Source organism: Eulemur rufifrons, chromosome 11, assembly GCF_041146395.1.
Source record: "Eulemur rufifrons isolate Redbay chromosome 11, OSU_ERuf_1, whole genome shotgun sequence".
Classification (NCBI taxonomy): Eukaryota; Metazoa; Chordata; class Mammalia; order Primates; family Lemuridae; genus Eulemur; species Eulemur rufifrons.
In genome coordinates this window covers 7,766,567-7,786,678 of record NC_090993.1, presented here as the reverse complement: position 1 = coordinate 7,786,678, position 20,112 = coordinate 7,766,567, and the positions used below count along the sequence as shown (strand labels likewise).

Genomic DNA, 20,112 nt, shown 5'->3' with positions numbered 1-20,112 from the left:
CAGCACAGCTGTGAACTATGCCCTGCCTTCTCCTATATTTAGCTCTTCCCTTGTGGCCCAGTGTGACTTGAAAGTGAAATTGGCTACAGTAGCATCTGCTGCTGCTTCTGCTGGTCTGTTTGTAGAGCCATGAAGGACCAAAGGCAGAGGCAGCAGCCCAGATTCCTGAATCTGGGAAGGTAAGGTAGAGGCCTCCTGTGCCGTGGGAGTGGAGTCGGGCAGCAGCCTCCCACCCTGGCTTTGCCTACTGGACACAGCTATGTGTGGAGCCCTTCTGTTTGCAAATGTCACAAGTTACATGAACATTGTCATGTTTAAAAACAGAGGCCCTGGGCAGACTGGCAAAGGTACACGGTGTTTTTGCAGATAGCTTCCCCCACCCCCCTTTTCTCTTTTCCCTTCTCTCAAGAGTTTTGCACTTTGGAAAGTGGGTTTCAGGGATCTTTTGATACTTTCCAGAGTGCCTTTTATTTTGTTCTCTGCTTCAGGGCTTTGTGTGAAACTTCATTTTCAAAAGAATTAAATGGCTCCCAATCACTGGCAAATGTTTAAAGTACAGAACTTTAATAATGCGGTTTATTTTTTATTGGGCAGTTAATGTGAAATGGCTTCTCTTTATGCTGAGGTGTATTCCTATGACACATACTCACTGAAGGGCTGGTTAATAACTCTGTAAAAGGATTTATGCAGGGGAGTGGCTTGCCACAGTAAACCGTGTGGCAGCATCGCTTGCCCAGGCAAATCCATCTGTAGCCTTCAGTGAAACAGCTTTTTTAAAAACAATGAGGATAATAGTAAGCCTAGTGAATGCTCAATAATGTTCCTTCCTTTCGCTGGCAATGACCGTGAAGAAACATTGGTGCAACTTGCCATACCGCTGTTTCTCTGATGGACCTCATCGTGCAAGTGCTGTTTGCTTCTTCTCTGAGCTTTCCGTGTGTGAAATAGGCCACGACAAAGGGCCCCTCAGATAGGGATTCTAGTTGTACTTGACCAGGGATCAGTCATGTGAACCTCAGCGAGTCTAGTTTCCATTGTAGCAGAGCAGCAGGCTTTGCCTTCTTCTGGACCTATTTGGCACTGGGAGCTGCCACCAAACAAAGGGCTGTCACCAGCACAGCTAGGGCTGGAACTTACACACCAGAGTCCAGAGACACTTGTGGATTGCCGCTTGATGATGAAGTTTTTAACTTTTTCAAGAAATTGTGCACCTCTTGGGTTACTCAGGAGTTCTAAAACTGTTCTGTGCCTTACTTCATGTCACACAGACCAGAATAGTTCTGGGAGGTGAAGTGAGTAATTTGGGTAAAGAGTAAAACCAAAAGAAGAGTGAAGCTGGGCCTCCCTGCTGACTCAGGAGTGCAGTGAAAAGTGGCTAAATCACTGTCTGAGCCTTTGGGAACATTGTTTTCTGCTGGTACAATATGTGTTCCTCTGAATGTAGGGGGGCAAACAGCAAGATTGACAGTATATACCTTTTTCTTACTTAGAATTTTTAAATGGTGTTTAAATGTCATATGATTATAGGAAAATAAGAAAATGTAGAGAAGAAAGAAATAAAGTCTCCCCAAATCCATCAGCGGTAGTCACCATTAACAATTTTGTCTTTACCCTTGTAGGCTTTTTCTGATGCAAATAAATTAATGTAAATGGAGCCTACCCATTCTTGCTATTATTATGACATGGAACTTGCTTTTGATGATTATCCTTCCCTGTCATTATGTATAGAATTGCATCTGCATTTTAAGAGCCATTATCAGATATCTTACCGTAATTTGCCTCCGGGTCATTGGGAGATGCCAGGTACTTGCCAGCCATGATCTGGGCAGATGAATTAACGACTGTGTTTGCTCTGCTTGGGAGAAAAACCTGTCAGCTTGATAGAGAACCATAGTAATGGATGAGGGCATATATTTTCTACCCTCATTTAGATGCAGTATACCTGCAAAACAGCTCATCAAGTGCATTAATGAACGTTCATTTTAATAAAGAAATCTTTACTTGAAAAAGTAATTTATCATTATAAAAGTTTGTCATAGTCTTCCCACCTCCCCATTTGAATACAGGCTGCACTTAGTGACTCAGTTCCAAAAGATAGTGTATGGAAAGGAGGGGACACATAACTTCATAGTGGAGACATGGCAAACACTACCTCAGCCAGGGGATCAAGGTCAGTGTCAACAGTGGTAAGTCCTGTAGATAGCTAGTGCCCTGGGTATGAATGGCACTTCTGTAATCTCCCTCTCCAAACCCAGAACCCCAGTCCAACTGGGGAAAAACATTAGACAAATTCTAAATGAGGGACATTCTACAAAATCCCTGGCTAGTACTCAAAACTGTCCAGGTCATCAAAAACAAGAAAATGTCACAGACCAGAGGAGCCTAAGGAGACATGACGACCAAATGTATCATGGTGTTTGGATGGAATCCTCAAATAGAAAAGGGACATTAGATTAAAAACTAAGGAAACAATGCATATCATTTATCTGAATAAAGTATGAACAATTAACATATCAATATTGGTTCGTTAATTGTAACAGAAGTACCAAAATAATTGAAGATATTAACAACTGGAAAACTTGAGTGAAGGATATAAGGAAACTCTTCACTATGTTGGCAACTTTTCTATTAATCTAAAATAATTTTAAAATAAAAAGTTAAAATTTTTTACAAAATGCAAGTCATAAATGCTGATGATTATGCATTTAAAATGAGAATCTATTTCTTTAAAACAAGAAGAATTTGTAAGCAGTTCTTATAAATAACAAACTTAGAGGTTTTCATTACTTTATTGAACTACCTTAAGATTCCTATAAGCAGACAGCTTCACTGTCTCTAGTAACTACTCTCTTATTCAGCTTTATGTCAACTCATCCTTTTCTCCAGTGCTGATTTTTGTCGTTAACTGAAGTATAGTATCTTGTATGTAAATCCTAAGTGAACAAATAAAAAGATTCTTCCAGAATTTATGTAACAGCCCTTTCACTACTCTTGATACCAACTTACCATTTTGTGGCTGAGGAATTCTCTTTTTGCCATTAGGCAGAGTGTCCATCCATTTTAATTATAGTTGGAGGTCACCTCTTGGTAAACAGAAGTCTATGAATGGCGGGCAAGGTGGCATCACTTAAAGTGGAAAGCATGCCTGGATTCACATCCCAACTCAGTTTGGGGGCAAGTCCTTGAACTGCTTTGTGCCTTAGTTAATCATCTGTAAAATGGAATAATAATACAAATCTCTTCTATAAAGGGCTTAGAGCAGTGCCTGTCAATAGCATGTCCCCCCAACCAAGAGTGTCTTAAATAAATGTGTAAGACTTTCCTTTCTAAAAGGAAACTATTGTCTACATCACTGATAGGGCACTTAAAGGGTAGTACTTTGTTTTAATCGTTAAAAGATGAAGAAGGAAAGAAGTAAAGGGAACCATATGGCAGGGTGGGCTGGGGAAAGGTGTCTGGTGAAGTTGGCCACCCCATTCCAAACACATTCGCTTAAGTGTCACTAATGCACTAGTTGTAGGCGGGAGTATACCTTTACATATCAAATGAACCTCACTGCCCAGTGATGCATGGCTGCATTTGCTTTGAATTTCATGCCTGGTGGCTTTTTTTCTTCTGGTTTTATACAGTCATTGACAAAAATTAATAGGGAGTTGGACACTATTAAATTCATACGGGTGAACAGAGTGCCATGGAACAATAGTACTATTCTGAGATACAAATTCCTCCCTCAAGAGGACATAATCGACTCAATTCTTAACCTCTCTCCCTAGCCAGTATGGCCTCCCCAAACAGAGGTCCCATTGAGTTGCAGAGGGGGTCTTAGTGGGGAGGAATTGCCCAGCTGCACATGAGACTCAGCCCCATGGGTCATGGTCACATCGGCTCCATGTGGCTGACAGTGGAAAACACTCGGGCTTTCTCTCTTGCAGGGGCGCTGTGCTGGAGTGGTCTGGGTTCCCATCCACTGCAGCCTCATAGGAACCTGTGAAGGACTGTACGCTGTTTCAAACCTACTAACCCTCGGCCCCAAAAGGCCTTCAGTCAGTTATTGAGGAAGAGGAACTAATGCTCTATTATTTCCCTGGAAAGAGGAATGAAGACTAATATTTCTATACAGTTTGGCTCATGTGGCAGTTAACTAGGAACATTTGGTGGCATTTTGCAACTGGTACCATAAGTTGGAAGTAAAGGTCTTTGGAACATAAAGTCTTAGGGAACCTAGGTTTGTAAAACATACCTTGAATTTGTTCAGATCCAAAATTTATTTTACTGTTTTTTCCACTTAAATAAAAGCTAGAGAACTGTCGCCTTCTCAGTGGCCTCCATCTCTCTCCTTTGATTAGGGGAAATCCTTTCATATTCTCTTAGTGTTTTCTTCCTCCCTTTGAGCAAATAATACTAAAAATTACAGATAGTTACCCGAAGCCTAGTAATAGCTGCCAGTCTTTCACTTTTTATTCTATGTTTCTTAAAATTGTGGCTTTCAGGATACCATCCTTATGGTCAGGATAGATTTGTTGTCTCATCTCTAAGTTTTGTTCACTTACCTGTATTAGTTGATTTTTATAATTTAAACTTTTATATGAATTCCATCACCCTCAAGTTGCTTTCTATGAGAGAACTCTAGAGTCAGACTGCCTAGGTTCTCATCCTAACTCCGTCACACCAGATTGTGAACTTGAGCAAGTCATTTAACCTGTTGGCGTCAGTATAATATCTGTAAAATGAGGATGATAGTTGTGCATCCTCATAGGTAGAGAAGATGAAATGAGTTAATATATGTAAAAAATGTTGAATATTATTATCTTTACTGTAATGGCCTTAGGTTTTTCAAGCTTAAGCTAATACTTTGGCTAAATTTGGGTCAAAGGAATGTCAGTGGAAAAGAAGCCAAACTCTGTAAAAATAATTTAAAGAGATTTATTCTGAGCCAAATTTAAGAACCATGGCCCAGCGCTGTGCCCAAGAAGCCTTGAGCAAGTGGACTCGCAGAGGTTGGGTTGCAGTTTGGTTTTATACATTTCAGTGAGACAGGAATTATACATAAATCATAAATCAATACATGGAAGGGCGTACATTAGCCCCAAAAGGTGGGATATCTCAAAGCGGGAGCTGACAGGTTATAGGTGGGTTTAAAGAGTCTTTGATTTGTAATTGATTAAAGAAATGGAGGTTTGTCTAAAGGTTTGGAATGTTTTAAGTTAAGATAAGGAAGTCTGTTGATCAGAGATAAGCTACCAGACATAGACCCAGACTCAAGTGATCTGTTAAGTAAACTGATGACCTGCAGGTGTGATTTAAGTTTTGTCTTGTGTAGCCTTAGGCCTTGTCAATGAGTTACAAAATATGTCTCCAAGAAGGGAGTGGGACATGATGAGGCATGTCTGATCTCCCTTCTCAAGGCCAGCAACTCAGCCTTAGGGTATTTCTGGGGTCCCCTTGGCCAAGAGGGGGTCTGTTCAGTCAGCTGTGGTGGGGAGCTTAAGATTTTGTTTTAGTTCACAGGAACAAAAATTTACAAAGCAAAAATCTGTCTTTTTTTCCATCATGGTAAATTCAGTAATTTAATCCATGTAACATTAACAAAGTATTTGAGGTTTCTTGAGATTGTTGAATGACTCTTGGTGTTGTGCAAAAGTAGGTGGATTTCATTCATTTATTTATTTATTGTTCCTTGTTTACTTTTTCTTTATTACTCCTAGGGTGTTAGAGAACAGGGAAGGTATTTTAAAATGTATACACAAAATTGTTTGGAGGGAAACGTGAAAGACACACCATAGATAGGAATTTAGACAGCAGCCAACTGGAGGCATGGCTATAACCCAGCTCAACAGAGCTGGCAATTAAATGATCAACTAGCTGTTGTAAGAACAAAGAACCTTTAAACTGCATCTTGTGGAAGAACAGCAAGTGAGCTTCTGTTGTGCATATTAACAAAGTAAAGGGCCAGAGGACATAGGTGCAAGGTGGTTTGTGGCCTTCGTGTACTTCCAAATGGGGCCGTGGCCAGTGGGAGCTAACAACTTTGATAGATGAGGGAAGGCAGAGCCGTGAGTGATTCTCTTTTACATACCTGGCCTCAGGAGGCCAGGCAGAGTTGTGAATCTTACCTATCCAATTCATTATTGAGTTATCAAATAAATCCCCTTTCCAAGATATCATAGCATCTAGAAACAGTCTCTGGGCTAGGGTCCCATCTAGGGCCCCCCTCCTCCCATCTTCTTCCTCTTCCGAGTTAGGATTTTTTTTTTTTTTTTCTTTATGAACAGCTACAATGCACCACAGAGATGCACTGAATCTCATTTCCATTTCCTACAACGCTGCAGTCTTGTTAACTGATTTTTTTTTTTTATCTTGTCCTGTTGTATTTGCATGATGTGTAGATTTTCATTCAGTTTCTCAACAGTCTTTTCATAGCTTCCATTCTGCCAGGGAAAGATTTCATTTGACTCACCCCTGAAGCAATTTTATGGAAATCATCTGCTTGGAATAAGGACGAGCTCTGAGTGGCGAGGGTCTGATTGCACACAACGCGGAAGGCGTGCTCGTTGTAGTCTGCTCAAGAGGGGAAGGGCCTCTTTTGATGAATGGAGATTAACAGAGGGATCTTTCCGGAAAGGGCGATGCAGGATATCATTTGAGAGCGTTAACTTTTTTCTCTCCTGGAGGCTATGCGAGGGGGCACAGTCTCTGTTCGTGTCTTTGTGGTATGTGAAGATGCCCTTTCTAAAAGCTAGACAGAATGTTACGTTATTTAGTAAGATTTTGATTTCTTTAGAAACCAACTGTATTCCATAGTGAGACCAAAATCATGGCAAGAAAACAGCATAAAAGCTGTAAGTCCAAAGGTGTGATGCTTGAAACAGCGGGAACTTCCTCTCTCCACTTGCATTCAAAAAACCCATGTCTGTATGAGACAGTGAGTTTGAAAACAGGTGTGGGACATGGGTTGGAGAGAGACATGAAGGGAAAAATGTTTTTTGTTGTTTTTGTTTGTTGTTCGGTTTGGTTTGGTTTGGTTTTTTTTTTTTTTTTTTCTAATTTGCCTGCCATTTTTGGTAAAAAGGGTAACACACAAGAGTTTGGGCTTCCAAAGTTTTTTTTTAAGTATAGTTTATGATTTTATGTGCTCTTCCTTTTTGATTTGATTGAGTTTTTTTTGTCAGTAACATGCCTGCGTTCAACTATAATGCCCCTCCCAGGTTAATGGTGATGATGTTAATATATATTAATATTACATATTTTATAAGGGGGACAGATACTGAGGTCAAAAAAGTTTATGTAACTAACCCAGGGTTAAGGGGGTGATAAGTATCAAAGCCCAGATTCAGAAACCAGTAAGCAGGCTTCTTAGAATTACAGGTACTGCAGAGTAAATGGGCTTGGGACTGCTAATTAAGGCTCATTGAAAACACATGTTATCTCTCCCTCTTCCAAAATACCCCCATAAATGATGGTGAAGGAATGCAAAACAGGCATGATGCCCCAATGGATTAAAAAGAACTTTGGAGAAGCAGCAGAAGATAGGATGTGCCAGCGCAGGGGAAGAGCAGGGCCACCCTCCCCCTGCACTGGTGGCCGTGGAGAGTGGGGAGAGGCTATCACGGAGCCAGTCAGCCCCTGCCACAGAGCCGGTTTTGTCCTTGAGTGATCTTCATAGTGTGCTCGCAGAAACCCAGATGGGATGGCCCACTATACACCTAGACTAGATGGCATAGTCTATTGCTACTAGGCTATAAACCTGGACAGCTTAGGCAGTTGTACCACAATGGTAAGTTTTTGTGTATGTAAGCTTATCTAAACATAGAAAAGTTATAGTAAAAATACATCATAGAAGATAAAAAGTAGCACACTCGTTTAGGGCACTTACCATGAATGGAGCTTACAGGATTGGAAGTTGCTCTGGGTGAGTGAGTGAATATGAAGGCCTAAGACATTACCATACGTTACTGTAGACTTTATAAACACTGTATAGTTAGGTTACACTAAATCTATAACAATTTTTCTTTCTTCAGTAATAAATTAACCTTAGCTTACTGTAACTTTTTTTAAACTTTATAAACTTTTTAATCTTTTTAACTTTTTGACTCTTGTAATACTCTTAGCATAAAACACAAACACATTATACAGCTATACAAAAATTTCATTTCCTTATTCTATAAGCTTTTTTCTATTTTTAAAACTTTTAATTTTTTTGCTTTCTAAACTTTTTTGTTCTTGAGTAGAATGTTGTGCTGGGATATTACAATGGCTGTGACGTCACTGGGCGATAGGAATTTTTCAGCTCCATTCTAATCTCATGGCACCACCATCTTATATGTGGTCCATCGTTGACTGAACCATTGTTATGCAACACCCAGGGAGTTCCCCCTTAAAAAATAAAGATAAAAAAGACCTGTTTCCTTTTATACAAGCCCAGGACTATACTAATTCAATAATTCACCTTTCAGCCCCTAAAGTAGTTTACTTGCTACTTCTAGCCCTGACTGGCTTTAAAGAGAAATAATGTCAATATTAATCCTATTTGGTTACAAACAGTAAAGAAGTTAATGATTTGCCTTTTTAAGAGCTAGTCAATATTCATTAGTGGCTTTGGATAATGTTTATTCTCAGTGTTGCAGGTGCTATTTTCCTTTGTTGAACTCATCCTGTTTTCTGCTTTCTGAATAATGTTTCTTATTCCTTCAGAAATTATTGTGGCAGAAAATGTTAGCATAAGCCAAAGCCTTTGAAATATCTGTGGATTTTTTTTTCAAGCTTGAAAATGTCTGTACTACTGTTTCTTTTCAACTAAAAACTAAGAGGCAAGGTTGGCCAAAACCAATAAGGTGACATTCAAAACGGATAAAGGTGATGTTTTGCATATAAGGTGCAAAAAATTGATTTTATGAGTATACACCTTGGAGAACTGACCTGGCAGCAGTTCATTAAGAAATAAATGAATAACACCTGAGGGTTTGCGTTTACCACCTGCTCTGCATGAATTACTGGTGTGATGGGGCTGCTAAAAATAGATAAATTTTTAAGCTGCATTAATAAACATTTGGATAATTGCACTCTCTATTTTTTATGAGTTGGGCTGCATCTTAAGTGTTATATTAAGTTGAGTTGTTTCAGAGGAAACAAGAAGTTTGGAAGTTGCAGTGAAGCATTTTTGACCACTTTTAACAGAGCTCACGGGACAAGAAACATTGTCCAGCAGTTCAGGGGGAATTTCTTACAAATCAGTGAGCTTTATGTCATTAGATGGGTTCAAAGTAGAATATTTGCTTCATGAGTAGGAATTGTTTTCTATAATGTTCTCTCTGTGTCCTGATGGCTGAAACAATGCCTGGCACTTAGTGATTGCATATTTGAGTGAGAGACTAATGACCATCTCTCAGGAAGGATGGCCTCAGGGTCCACTCTTTTGTGATTTTAGATCCTGCAAGGACCGGTGATTTTATGTGAAAGAAATGATTAGCTGATAACATTGTAAGCCAAGTTAAAGGATTTCTAGATAAAATTTGACCATAGCAACTTAATGACCTTTTTACTTATTTACTGTTGCTAAATTTGGCTTTAGAATTTAGGTGTTTTAGTGACATTGTAATAAAAGGGTGATCTTTGCTACTTCACTGATGGCCAAGATTAACCTGGCTGGTCTGAGTGGTTAGTTAGGGAACCTCTGGTGCCCTCATTCAGTCAAAGAAGGTGACCTTCCCAGATGGAGGGAGACTGTCCTCTTCTTTTGACAGTTTCTAAGAATGGCAACACACTCTTTCTGATGGTGCTTTTCACCTAATCGCAAAATAACAACTTTGGGGTGGGGAGGCTTCTGCTGCTCATGAAAGAGTAAAAAGCAGCATGAGAGGAGGAAGTAAGAGAAAATGAGATGTAAAAGTACATCTGAACTGGAAACCAGAAAATTCAATCAGAAATATGGAGAAGTCATTGTGTATGAGCCATGTGGAATTTCTTCAGAGATTTGATAAACTAAAAGATATTCATCCTGGTACTTGTTCCTTTCTCTTTCTTTTGATGCCACCTCTCTCTTCCATCATAGAGCACCAAAACTACTTTGGAATCGATGAAAACCTTGGCCCGGTGGCAGTCAGCATCCGAAGAGAGAAAGTGGAAGATGCCAAGGAGAAAGAAGGGTCCCAGTTCAACTACAGGGTGGCTTTCAGGACAAGTGAGGTAAAGGGACTGCTCTGTGTTGTTACCAGTCTGAACGCTGAACCGCCTTCGATATTACTGCTTTAGTTTGTTTTAGATAGGGACCAAATTTATTTTTTTTTAACGTTAATGATTGCAACATTTAAGGTAATTGAAAAGGGTGTTGCAGTATTTTATTTCAAATGAAAAATTTGGCAACATGTCATGGATGTTAAGTGGCAATAATTTTATTGCTGCCTTATACCATAAAGGACAAAATAATAAAAAATGGAAGGTTTTGGGGGCTAGGACAGAGGGCAAACATAAACTATACAATTCATGTCAGAGTTTAAAAACAACTTTAAAATGTGATGCAGAAAATTAGGTCACCTGTGATGGGGTAAACATCTGACTCGTGTTTTTACCAGTGTCTGTCTACCCACGCTTCCATACATTGAGGACCCAAGTTAGTTCCTTGCTTGTCTTGCTTTGAGTGAAAAGTGATATTGTTACACAAATGGCACAATATAAATAGCTAAATATGTGGAGATGCTGATTTATATAAAGAATTAGATCTGAAGCCAGGTAGTCCCAGCTACTTGGGAGGCTGAGGCAAGAGGATCATTTGAGCCCAGGAGTTTATTCTGCAGTGAGCTATGATTGTACCTGTGAATGGCCCCTGTACTCTAGCCTGGGCAGCATAGTGAGACCCCCATCTCTAAAAAGGAAAAAAAAAAAAGAAAAGAATTAGATCTGGCCTGTACTTTAGGTTTTATTTGCTTAGCCCTTTTTATATTAGAGGAGTATAATTAATACAGATGGCAAATATTACAGAATGTAAATTTTGGTTGAATATTTCCAGATCAAACAGAGAAAAGAATGAATGCCATTTTGTAGTTTCCTGCGCTTTGCATGACATGTATACCCCTGTGCATTGACCTAGGCTCTATGCTGGGTATGTGAGATAAAGCCCCTTTCTCAAAGTGACATTTTAAGTTATAGACCTATGCTGTCCAATCCAATAGCCATTAACCACGGGTGGCTGTTTAAATTTAAAATAATTAAATAAAATTAGAAATTCATTTCCTCAGTCACAATAGTCACATTTCAAGTGCTCAGTGGCCAGTGTGGCTAATGGCTACTGTGTTAGTGCAGATAGAGAACATTCTAATCATTGCAGATAGTTCTGTCGACCAGCGTTGTGGAGCATCATGTAAACATTAGGCGTCTTTATGACCACCACCACCCCAGCTCCTGTCCTTAGTACTCTGACAACTCCGTTGCCAGCGTTAGAGGAGTCAGATTAGAACCAGCTCTCTTTGATTTTCGTTTCTGGGGTTTTTTTCCCCTCTCATCATACTAAATCTGAGGCATATGCTCAGTATTGATCCCATGTTTCTGTGATGTAGTTGAGGATATCTAATAAATCATGAGACAAAATTTGGTGAGGATATCTAATAAATCATGAGACAAAATCTCAGCCCTGAATCACCCAGCCCATGGATGCCACTGGCTGTCCCCATTCAGCCTGAGGAATGGAGAATTAAATAGAAGAAGATAAGAAAGGGAGTGGAAGAAAAGAAAATGTAGAGAAATGGAGAAATAGGAAGAAGAAAAAAGGAGGATTTCTGAGGCATGTTTCATCTTCTGAAAAGGAAACAAACAAACAAACAAAAAAACAAAAGGAGGATGGAAGAAGAGTGACTGGTTACCCAGGATCATCGTCTAGTTTCTGGTTGGTATGAACCTTCCCATGTAGGTTCAGAGAGCTGTAAGAATGCCTTAAGTTTTATAGCGTTGCTGTCTTGCTTCTCCTCTTTCTTTGGAATACATACGATCATTTCACTCCAACTTGGCTCACTCCTGATTCCTGCATACTATTGTTTACAGACTATTTGAGTGTTGATTTTGCTTCTTCAAATGGAGTGCTTTAGTGCCTTTTGGCCCACTCAGAAAAAAGCCTTGCTTCTCTTCTTCATTTTTTAAAGACAACCAGACAGTTAGGTTCTAAGTAGGTAACCAGGATTAGTATTAACTGAAGTCTGATGTTTTGCCCTTGCAGCTTACAACACTGAGAGGAGCGATTTTAGAAGATGCTGTACCCTCTACTGCTAGGCATGGTACTGCACGAGGACTACCTCTCAAAGAAGTTTTGGAATATGTCATTCCTGAGCTGAGCATTCAGTGCCTGCGACAGGCTTCCAACTCACCCAAGGTCTCGGAGCAGCTGCTCAAGCTTGACGAACAAGGGGTGTGTATAGTGTATGAGACTGTGTGTGTGTGAATTTGTGTCTACGTTTCTAAAAGGTGTGGAGTTTTCCCATCCATCTTTCTTTTAAGACTATTTATTTTAAATGCCTTGGAGCATTTTCTTTCTAGTTTTTCCCAAATATGCCTTTATACTAGTTTAGAAACATGATACCCTTATAGTATAACCTACTTCCTGTTGAGTTGTGACTTACTGTTTTTACCAAGGTTTTGGTATGTCCCAGCTAGCAAGAGCACATCAGATTGCATGATTAGTAGAGGTCAGTAGTGCTTTTTCCCAGGGTTTAAAAATCTCACATTGACCCTTTCCCTGAACCAACATTTATTCTTGTCCACCAAGTGCATGGCATCATGCTGACCGATGTGTGAACAACGTGCATTGGGAAGACTGAAGCTGACTAAAACCTAGTCCCTAGCCTACTAGCCTACAAAGACAGTAAGACTGAGCACACAAAGGCTTCTGCAAGGCTGAGTATGGTAAGAGATCTTGGAGAGGTGTAAATGCAGTGAGTGCTTCAGTGAAGGAAGAAAAAACATTTGACTGGTTAAATCACCTGAAGGAGGTGGCATTTTAACTGGGCCTTTGGACTTGGACAGAGTTCTAAGAGGGAGATACGAGTAGCTGGCAGTTTTAGGAACTTTGGCTAATCTAGTTTCATTACAAACAAAAGAAGATGGTGAAAAAAGTAAGTTGAAACTGGAACAAATGAGACCTTGAATTGTAGGCTAAGGAGCTTGCACTTGATTTAGGCAATAGGGGGCCAGTGAAGGTTTTCCATTAGGATGTGACATGATCGGAGCTGTATTTTAGGAACATTATTCTGGTAGATGGGGATTGGATAGGCTGCTTAGGATAGAGACTGATGGTGACATGGAGCTCAATTATGTGATTATTGACATTGTCCAAGAGAGAATTAATGATGGACAGGATTGGGATGGTGGCCCAGAAGATGGAAAGAGGTCTTTAAGTCTCATATGCAAATAACTTGTAGAGGAAACTGAGAAGTAGCTATCCAAGTACATGTAACTTATTTTAAATGAGTGGATTTGTTTTTAAATCCATGATTTAAAAAAAGACAAAGATAATGTATATTTTCAGAATTTCTCAAGGAAACTTCTTTTGCATGTTTTAGAGGAAATATGAGATATTTCTTGTTTGACCCAGTAGTAATACTGTGGTTAAAGTAGAATATTTGACACCTCAGATGGCTAGAATTCTAAAAGTGATGAAATTGTAATTGGTCTAACAAGTTAACACTGCATTATTAGCAAAAAGAAGTGGGCATTGTAACACTCAGAATGAATAATACTGAAATCTGTCTGTCTTAGGAATGAAAGCTGACATAATTAAAAACAACAATAAAACCAAACCAAACTCTAAACTTGAGCAGTTGATTTCTAAAATTGTGTGATACACACAATAGGTTTACCACAATCACGATTGGTAAAATACGTGTAATGTATGAAATGTACATTAAACAGCTGAGGAAAACATATTGTGGAGGGGTAGAGAGGATGTATGGGGTCCAAATGCTCAAAGTTCAGGCAGGCTTTATGAGAAGAATAGCACTCATTTTCACGTTGCAAGAGAGTTGGTGAAGAGAACTTGCCCCCCATTATTGTCCCCATAAAGGGACACTTCCTTGTCCCTATGTTCGTAGGATATCTTGGGTTCTCCCTTTAAATTATATCACTGTATTTCACTGCAAGTGTGTGATGGGTAAGGTGTTTGGTCCTCTGAGGCTGCCCTAGAAAACTCCATAGATGGTCCAAGTTCCCCTGAACCCCTCAAGGTTCTGCAGCTGCCGCCCATCTGGGGATTCTTTTGCAGAGCGGTGAAAAGGGACATTATGGCAGCTGTAGTTGCCTGTCTCCCCGCAGAATGGAGCAGGCATTTGAGATATCTGTGTAGTTGAATAAGCCCAGAAGCAGTTTTTAAAATTAGGTATTTTGAGTACTTTTAGTGAACACCTATTTACAAAAGGAATTAATTTTGAAAATTGGATACTGCTTTTATACAAACTAGTATATGTCATAGTTCTAGTTATAGTTCATGTACTTTTTATTTAGATTTTATATTTGTTTGACTTCGGTATACTATGTTAATGGTGTTCAGACTTAACCACAATACGGCATTTTGACGTCCCACAACTCTTAATAGTATCTGATTCCCATAATATGTGAAGAAAAGGTACTGCTTACATTCACCTCTAAAAGAGATTGGACAGCTTTTTTTAACCTCTGGTTTCTAAGGGGTACTTAAAAGTTGCTGCTAACTTGTTAGGGGACTTAAGTGTTTATTCCAGGTAGTGCTGTTTTTATTCATTTCCCTAATAGTAAATCTGCCCAGGAGAGACTGGGCCAATTTTATATTACTGTTCTAAGGAGTTTTTTTCCTATTCTTGAAAAAACATTTAAAACATAACCTAATTACCTTTATTTCATATATGTAGTTACATATATTGCCAGCTTCTGTTTTCTTGGAGTTTGTAATGCATCCTTGTATAACGTACAGTCACTGAGTATATCTGCTCTGTGCCAAAAAGTGTGGTAGGAGACTCCATGGGTGCTCAGCTCACTCATGCCGTTCTTTGAGTTTGGTAAGACGTTTGGAGGAGGAAGACTGAACACCATGTCGAATTATAAGGAAAGTAGTTGTTAAGAAGGACCTTGATGGTTTTGTTACTTTATCTACGTAATTTCACCTCTCCACTTCTAAAATCCCATTTTTCCTTTTAAAAAAGACTATCCCAATTTATATAATAGTTAAGCTCACAAAATTATATAGGTTGACTTTTAAAAATATATTATTTAAATGAATTATGAAAGCTCACTATCTTAGGATATCATGATATCTTTGACAACAACGATTAATTAATTTGTTCTTAAGGCCAACAGTCCCCTTCTCTTGTCCACTCACCCCAGATGTGTATGTGTACTTACATATCAGGTTTATAGCAAATGAAGCAAGCCAGTCTACATAAATGAGACTACATGCTTAGAACAAGTAGTCTGAGTCAGGAGAATGAAGTGGAAGGGTTTACTGCACACTCAAATTTATTTTCAAGGCAGTTTTGAAGCTTTGGGGTTTTTTTCCACCTCATTTTAATTTAAATTTTCTTGTCAGTAATGACAAAGCTTCTGGCCTTGGGAATAGAGCAGCCAGTTTTTATCCTGTCTGAGGAAGAAAACGAGATGTATGCTGGATCCTCTGCTGTCTGGGCAGTATGTATGTATGTCCAGCTGTCAGCACTCAAGCCATGGGGAATTTTGACAAGTGAGTATTTTTAGTTTGCAGCAGTACTCACGCCCAAGTGCCAACCTAGTTTTATCCCAGGATAGTGGGACTGGCTACTGTTCACCTCAGACCAGTTAGATAAAGGTCAGTGCAATGGGGTTAAGTATTAGGTTCAGCCTGAGGTTTAGTGGGGTCAGAAATGAAGCCTTGGCCTGAGAGAATTAGGAATTTTAGGACATGGGGAACTAGAGTCTGTCCTTTGCTTTATATCATAATGGAGCTGAAGAATATGTTGCTAGCTTTCTGTTATAACCCCGGAGTAGTAGTGGTTGATACATTTTGATTATTTTCCAGGTTTCTGAAAGATACGCAGATGAGAGAGGTCTCATTCTATTATTGTTTTAGTGGAATCACAGACCTTGTTGTAAACAAGCCAGTATTATTTATTCTAAGTCATTGGAGACTTTTAAGTTTCACCAGGAAAACTGATCAAAGAGGTGATTGGGGAATACCAGCAAGCAGTAAACTTGTGGTAAATTTGTGGTGTGCCACGCCACGCCATGTGTGTAACAAGGTATTTTCACCGGAGCCAGAGTCTGGCAGCTGTCATGAGACACCCAGGGGCTTTGCAATCTGTTTTAGCCACATCCCCTGATTCCCTTGGGCCTAGGAGCTTCTCAGATGGAAACACAAATTCTCTTCACAGTCAGAATCTAGACACAGGCTTGTTTGTCTGATGGCTGGGGGGAGAGGGGTGTGAAGTTGATAGCACAACAGTCAGCAGTGAGTTCTTACGGGATTTCAGTCCTCCAGTTATTTGGCCTTTGCCTGAACGAGCGTCCACAAGAAATACCAAGTCTGCAAGAATCTCAGAGTCAGAGAAAGTGTTCCAGTCTAGCGAGGGCTGTGCTTGACCACACCGTGCCCAAACCCTGGGGCCCCACACAGCCCTGCTCCAGGCCTCCCCTCAAAGAGCTGGATGTGAGCAGAGAAAGAGGTTTTCTCCTGGATATGCCAGGGCAGACTGGGACAAGCTGCCGTGTGGCCTGGAGATACTCAGAGGAGGTGAGCAGCAGATAAGGGAGCAGAAGGTGGACAAACAGGAACTGCAGCCGCCAGGACGGAGTGAGCTCCACGATGAGGATGACGGTGTGGTGATCTCTGCCGGGTGCAGAGGAAACAGTGGGTATGGAGACACGCAGGCGTTGGAGTTATGCGTGGCAGCCCTAGTATTCTGTGGTATTAATGAGAGATTAAAGCCAGGGCCAAATAACTGGAGAGCTGAAATCTTCTCACAATGAAAGAGAAGTCAACTAACAGGACATCAAGGATGTGAAGCAGTCATTTTGAGGCCATTATAGTATTAATGCAGATTCCAGTAGTCACTAACAGCATCAACCTCTGTGTAATAATGGTTAATCATGAGTTTCCTTAATGCACTTTAAGATCCTGAATGTCTTCTGAGTCACTCAGGAATGATGAATGTTTATAATTAAATTATATTAGGCATTTTTATTGTACTTAATAATTTTTTTGAAGATGATGGTCTGTTTGCAATAAATGTGATATCTCAGTTGATTTGGATAATTGAGTTGATCAGAAACATTTATTTCTCAATCTCTGGATGAATGGAAAGTTTTTTTTCCTTGAACTTACTAAAGAACTAGTTCAATAAAATTCATGATACTTGGTGTGTTAAGTAGCATATGCACACCATCTAATACCCCCACACTCAAGGTACGGTCGTCTTCACTGTGCAGTTGGGGAGCTTGTGGCTCTGACAGCAGCCAAGGCCCATGAACGACAGTGCCACAGCATCCATTGATGCAGGTAGTTGATATGGTCAGATTGTAAACAGGTAATGTTTCCTTTTATATTCTCCCATAGTACTTAGTCACGATCTGAATGCATTCAGAATAGGTTGACACTTGACTCTACCTACTCAACTCTGAGTTTATCCAGCACACAATGAATGTTTCCTGCAGTTGGCTGAGGTCACTCAGGCAGCTGTCTTGTGCCTTAGCTGCATTGTGTGTTGTGATTAGATAGTAATACAGATGAGACTGCTTTCATCACTTTGCTGCTCAAGGGAAATGAGCATCATTTTGCCTTATTTTGCTGCTATAGTCAGCTATGAGTTTTGATTAAAAGTTCTATTTTACAGTTCGATAATGAACAGTGTTATGGATTGATGTCTTTAGGGAATCACTTATGTCTGATAATCTGTCAGTCCTTGAGGCTCAGATTGCTGATGGTAAACTTAAGAGCTCGACTGCTTGAGTGAGAAGTAGTTCCTATTTGGGGAAAATAAGAAAGCTGTAAAAATGAATCCAGCTTATTCCTGGCCCTGGGAGGAAGTCCTGTGGCTTCCAGCATGACGTGACATTGATTGTGAGATAGGATTACAGCAGGAACTCTTCAATTGCCATTAAAATTCTTTATGGTGTACTGTATATTTAGCAGATGTTTTCAAGATAGTCAAAAATGTAAGAAATGAATGTAATTGTATAGCCAAAGGTAGTTTTATGGAAAGAAAACATTTTTCTGTTTATATACATAGATCACAATTTCCATTGGGATCCTATACTTACCAGACCTTAATTTGATTTGATTTTTTTCCTTAGAGTCCTACATATTTCCATGAATGTTCAAGTAAATCAAAGAAGAAAAAAGCATTAAGAACCAGAGAAGGAAATCTTTTAAAAGTTCATGGCCTTTTTTTCTTCCAACTTGGAAGATAATGCTAATTACTATATGAATTGTATTAAATATTTCCACAGTTGTATTTTTGAGTAGGTGCTTGGACCTGACTGCCCATCCATTTTGGAACCTGGCAAATTCCACAAGGCCATGGCCATATATTTTTATCTTTTAGGGTTTCTAACATTTCTCCAGCTGTATTTTGGGGTTTCTGGGTTTGTTATATATTTGTAGTATTTCATACGGTGATAGCTGCCTACTCTTATTGCTATGGGGATTGTTCTGGCATGCTTTCCTGAGAACAAAATTCCAAGCTTCTGTAGTTTTAATTTTATCGGAAGTTAGCTTGTCTGGTATTCTTTGCCAAGTAATTACATTTCTCCCCCATTTCAGCTGAGCTTTCAGCACAAGATTGGGATCCTCTATTGCAAAGCAGGCCAGAGCACAGAGGAAGAAATGTATAACAATGAGACGGCGGGACCAGCTTTTGAAGAATTCCTTGATCTTCTGGGCCAGAGAGTACGACTGAAAGGATTTAGTAAATATCGAGCTCAGCTAGACAATAAAAGTAAGCTGCATATTTGTGTTTGGGCACAACTTTAATTCTCCAAAGGTAGGCATACTGCGTAAATCTAAGCGAGGGATCACATGCCTTGCTGCTCCTGACCCCCGAAGCAGCCTAGCAAGCATATTTGGGATAAGAGTTTAGATTTCCTCAGATGAGCAAAGGAAGCACATTTCTCATGCGGTATGTGCTTCCCATCGTAAGCTCAAAAGGTCAATTTTTTTTCCTTTGTAACACCAGCAGAGAGATTCCCCAGTGTTTCAGGAAGAATCTTTGAATATTTTTTTCTTTCTTTTAGCCTAACCTCTTCTATTATACCCTTGTTTCAGTGTACCAAGGACAAGAACTGCATTCATTTCTAAGAGACAAAATATTAACACATTTCATTCATGCCATGTTATTGGGCTTATTTATGTAGTTATTTTTCATTTCCAGAGTCATGATGTTAACTGGGGAGTTGGAGCAATGATTAGAAAGCTGATGCATCCTATTTTTCAAGGGCCTTGGTCAGGTCTCCTTGAGTGGTGCACATATTAGCTGCAAGGTGCCAGATTGACTGGTCAATTTAAAGCATGGGGCTGTATGCCCTCCTATGATGTACTGTTATTTAGTTGCTATCAGCACCTAAAATACCAGGCAGAGTAAATTTATATATTTTGGAAAATTCTGCCTATTATCAAGTGATTAACTGCTTGCTCTTTTAATGAAAAGCAATGAGTAGATAGATTCTAAACTTGGAGGATCTGAAAGAACATTTAGCCCCCACTCCTAGTAGGAGTGGCGAAAAGGGAGTTTTCCATGTGGGAGTGTCAGGGTGTGACTGAGCCAGGATTAGAACCACGGAGGCCTTATCCCCTGTGGCTCCCTGCCTTCTATTCTCCCTTAAGTCACAAAGCCCTGCCGTCAACACCCACGCAACTTGGGACCTCGATGGATAGACTGATAGTTCGTCTAGATGAGGGTGGTGCCTATAGTCCATTCTGGTTTTAGATTTTTTTGAAAGTTGCAGTTCCAGGATTGATAACAAGACCCAGGTATGGTCTTAACTCACTGCCAGGCCCTGTGTGTCCTCCACACAGGGCTGGAGTTTGATTATTACCTTAAGTGTATGTTGCTCATGCCTCAGATATGTAAAGATAGGGACATAATTCATGACATCCAAAACACAAATATCCATATATTTTAAGAAAGATTAATGAGA

At 39.8% G+C, this 20,112-nt stretch overlaps 1 protein-coding gene across 2 annotated transcripts in view; it reads left to right on the top strand.

The window, feature by feature from the left end:
* Positions 1-20,112, top strand: part of SIPA1L2 (signal induced proliferation associated 1 like 2) — a 202,938-nt gene that overhangs the window by 105,471 nt on the left and 77,355 nt on the right. For both annotated transcript variants that reach the window (XM_069484692.1, XM_069484690.1), the window contains exons 4-6: positions 10,049-10,182; positions 12,203-12,391; positions 18,740-18,914. In XM_069484692.1, coding sequence (XP_069340793.1) covers positions 10,049-10,182; positions 12,203-12,391; positions 18,740-18,914 — 498 coding nt within the window. The remainder of the gene's footprint in view (positions 1-10,048; positions 10,183-12,202; positions 12,392-18,739; positions 18,915-20,112) is intronic.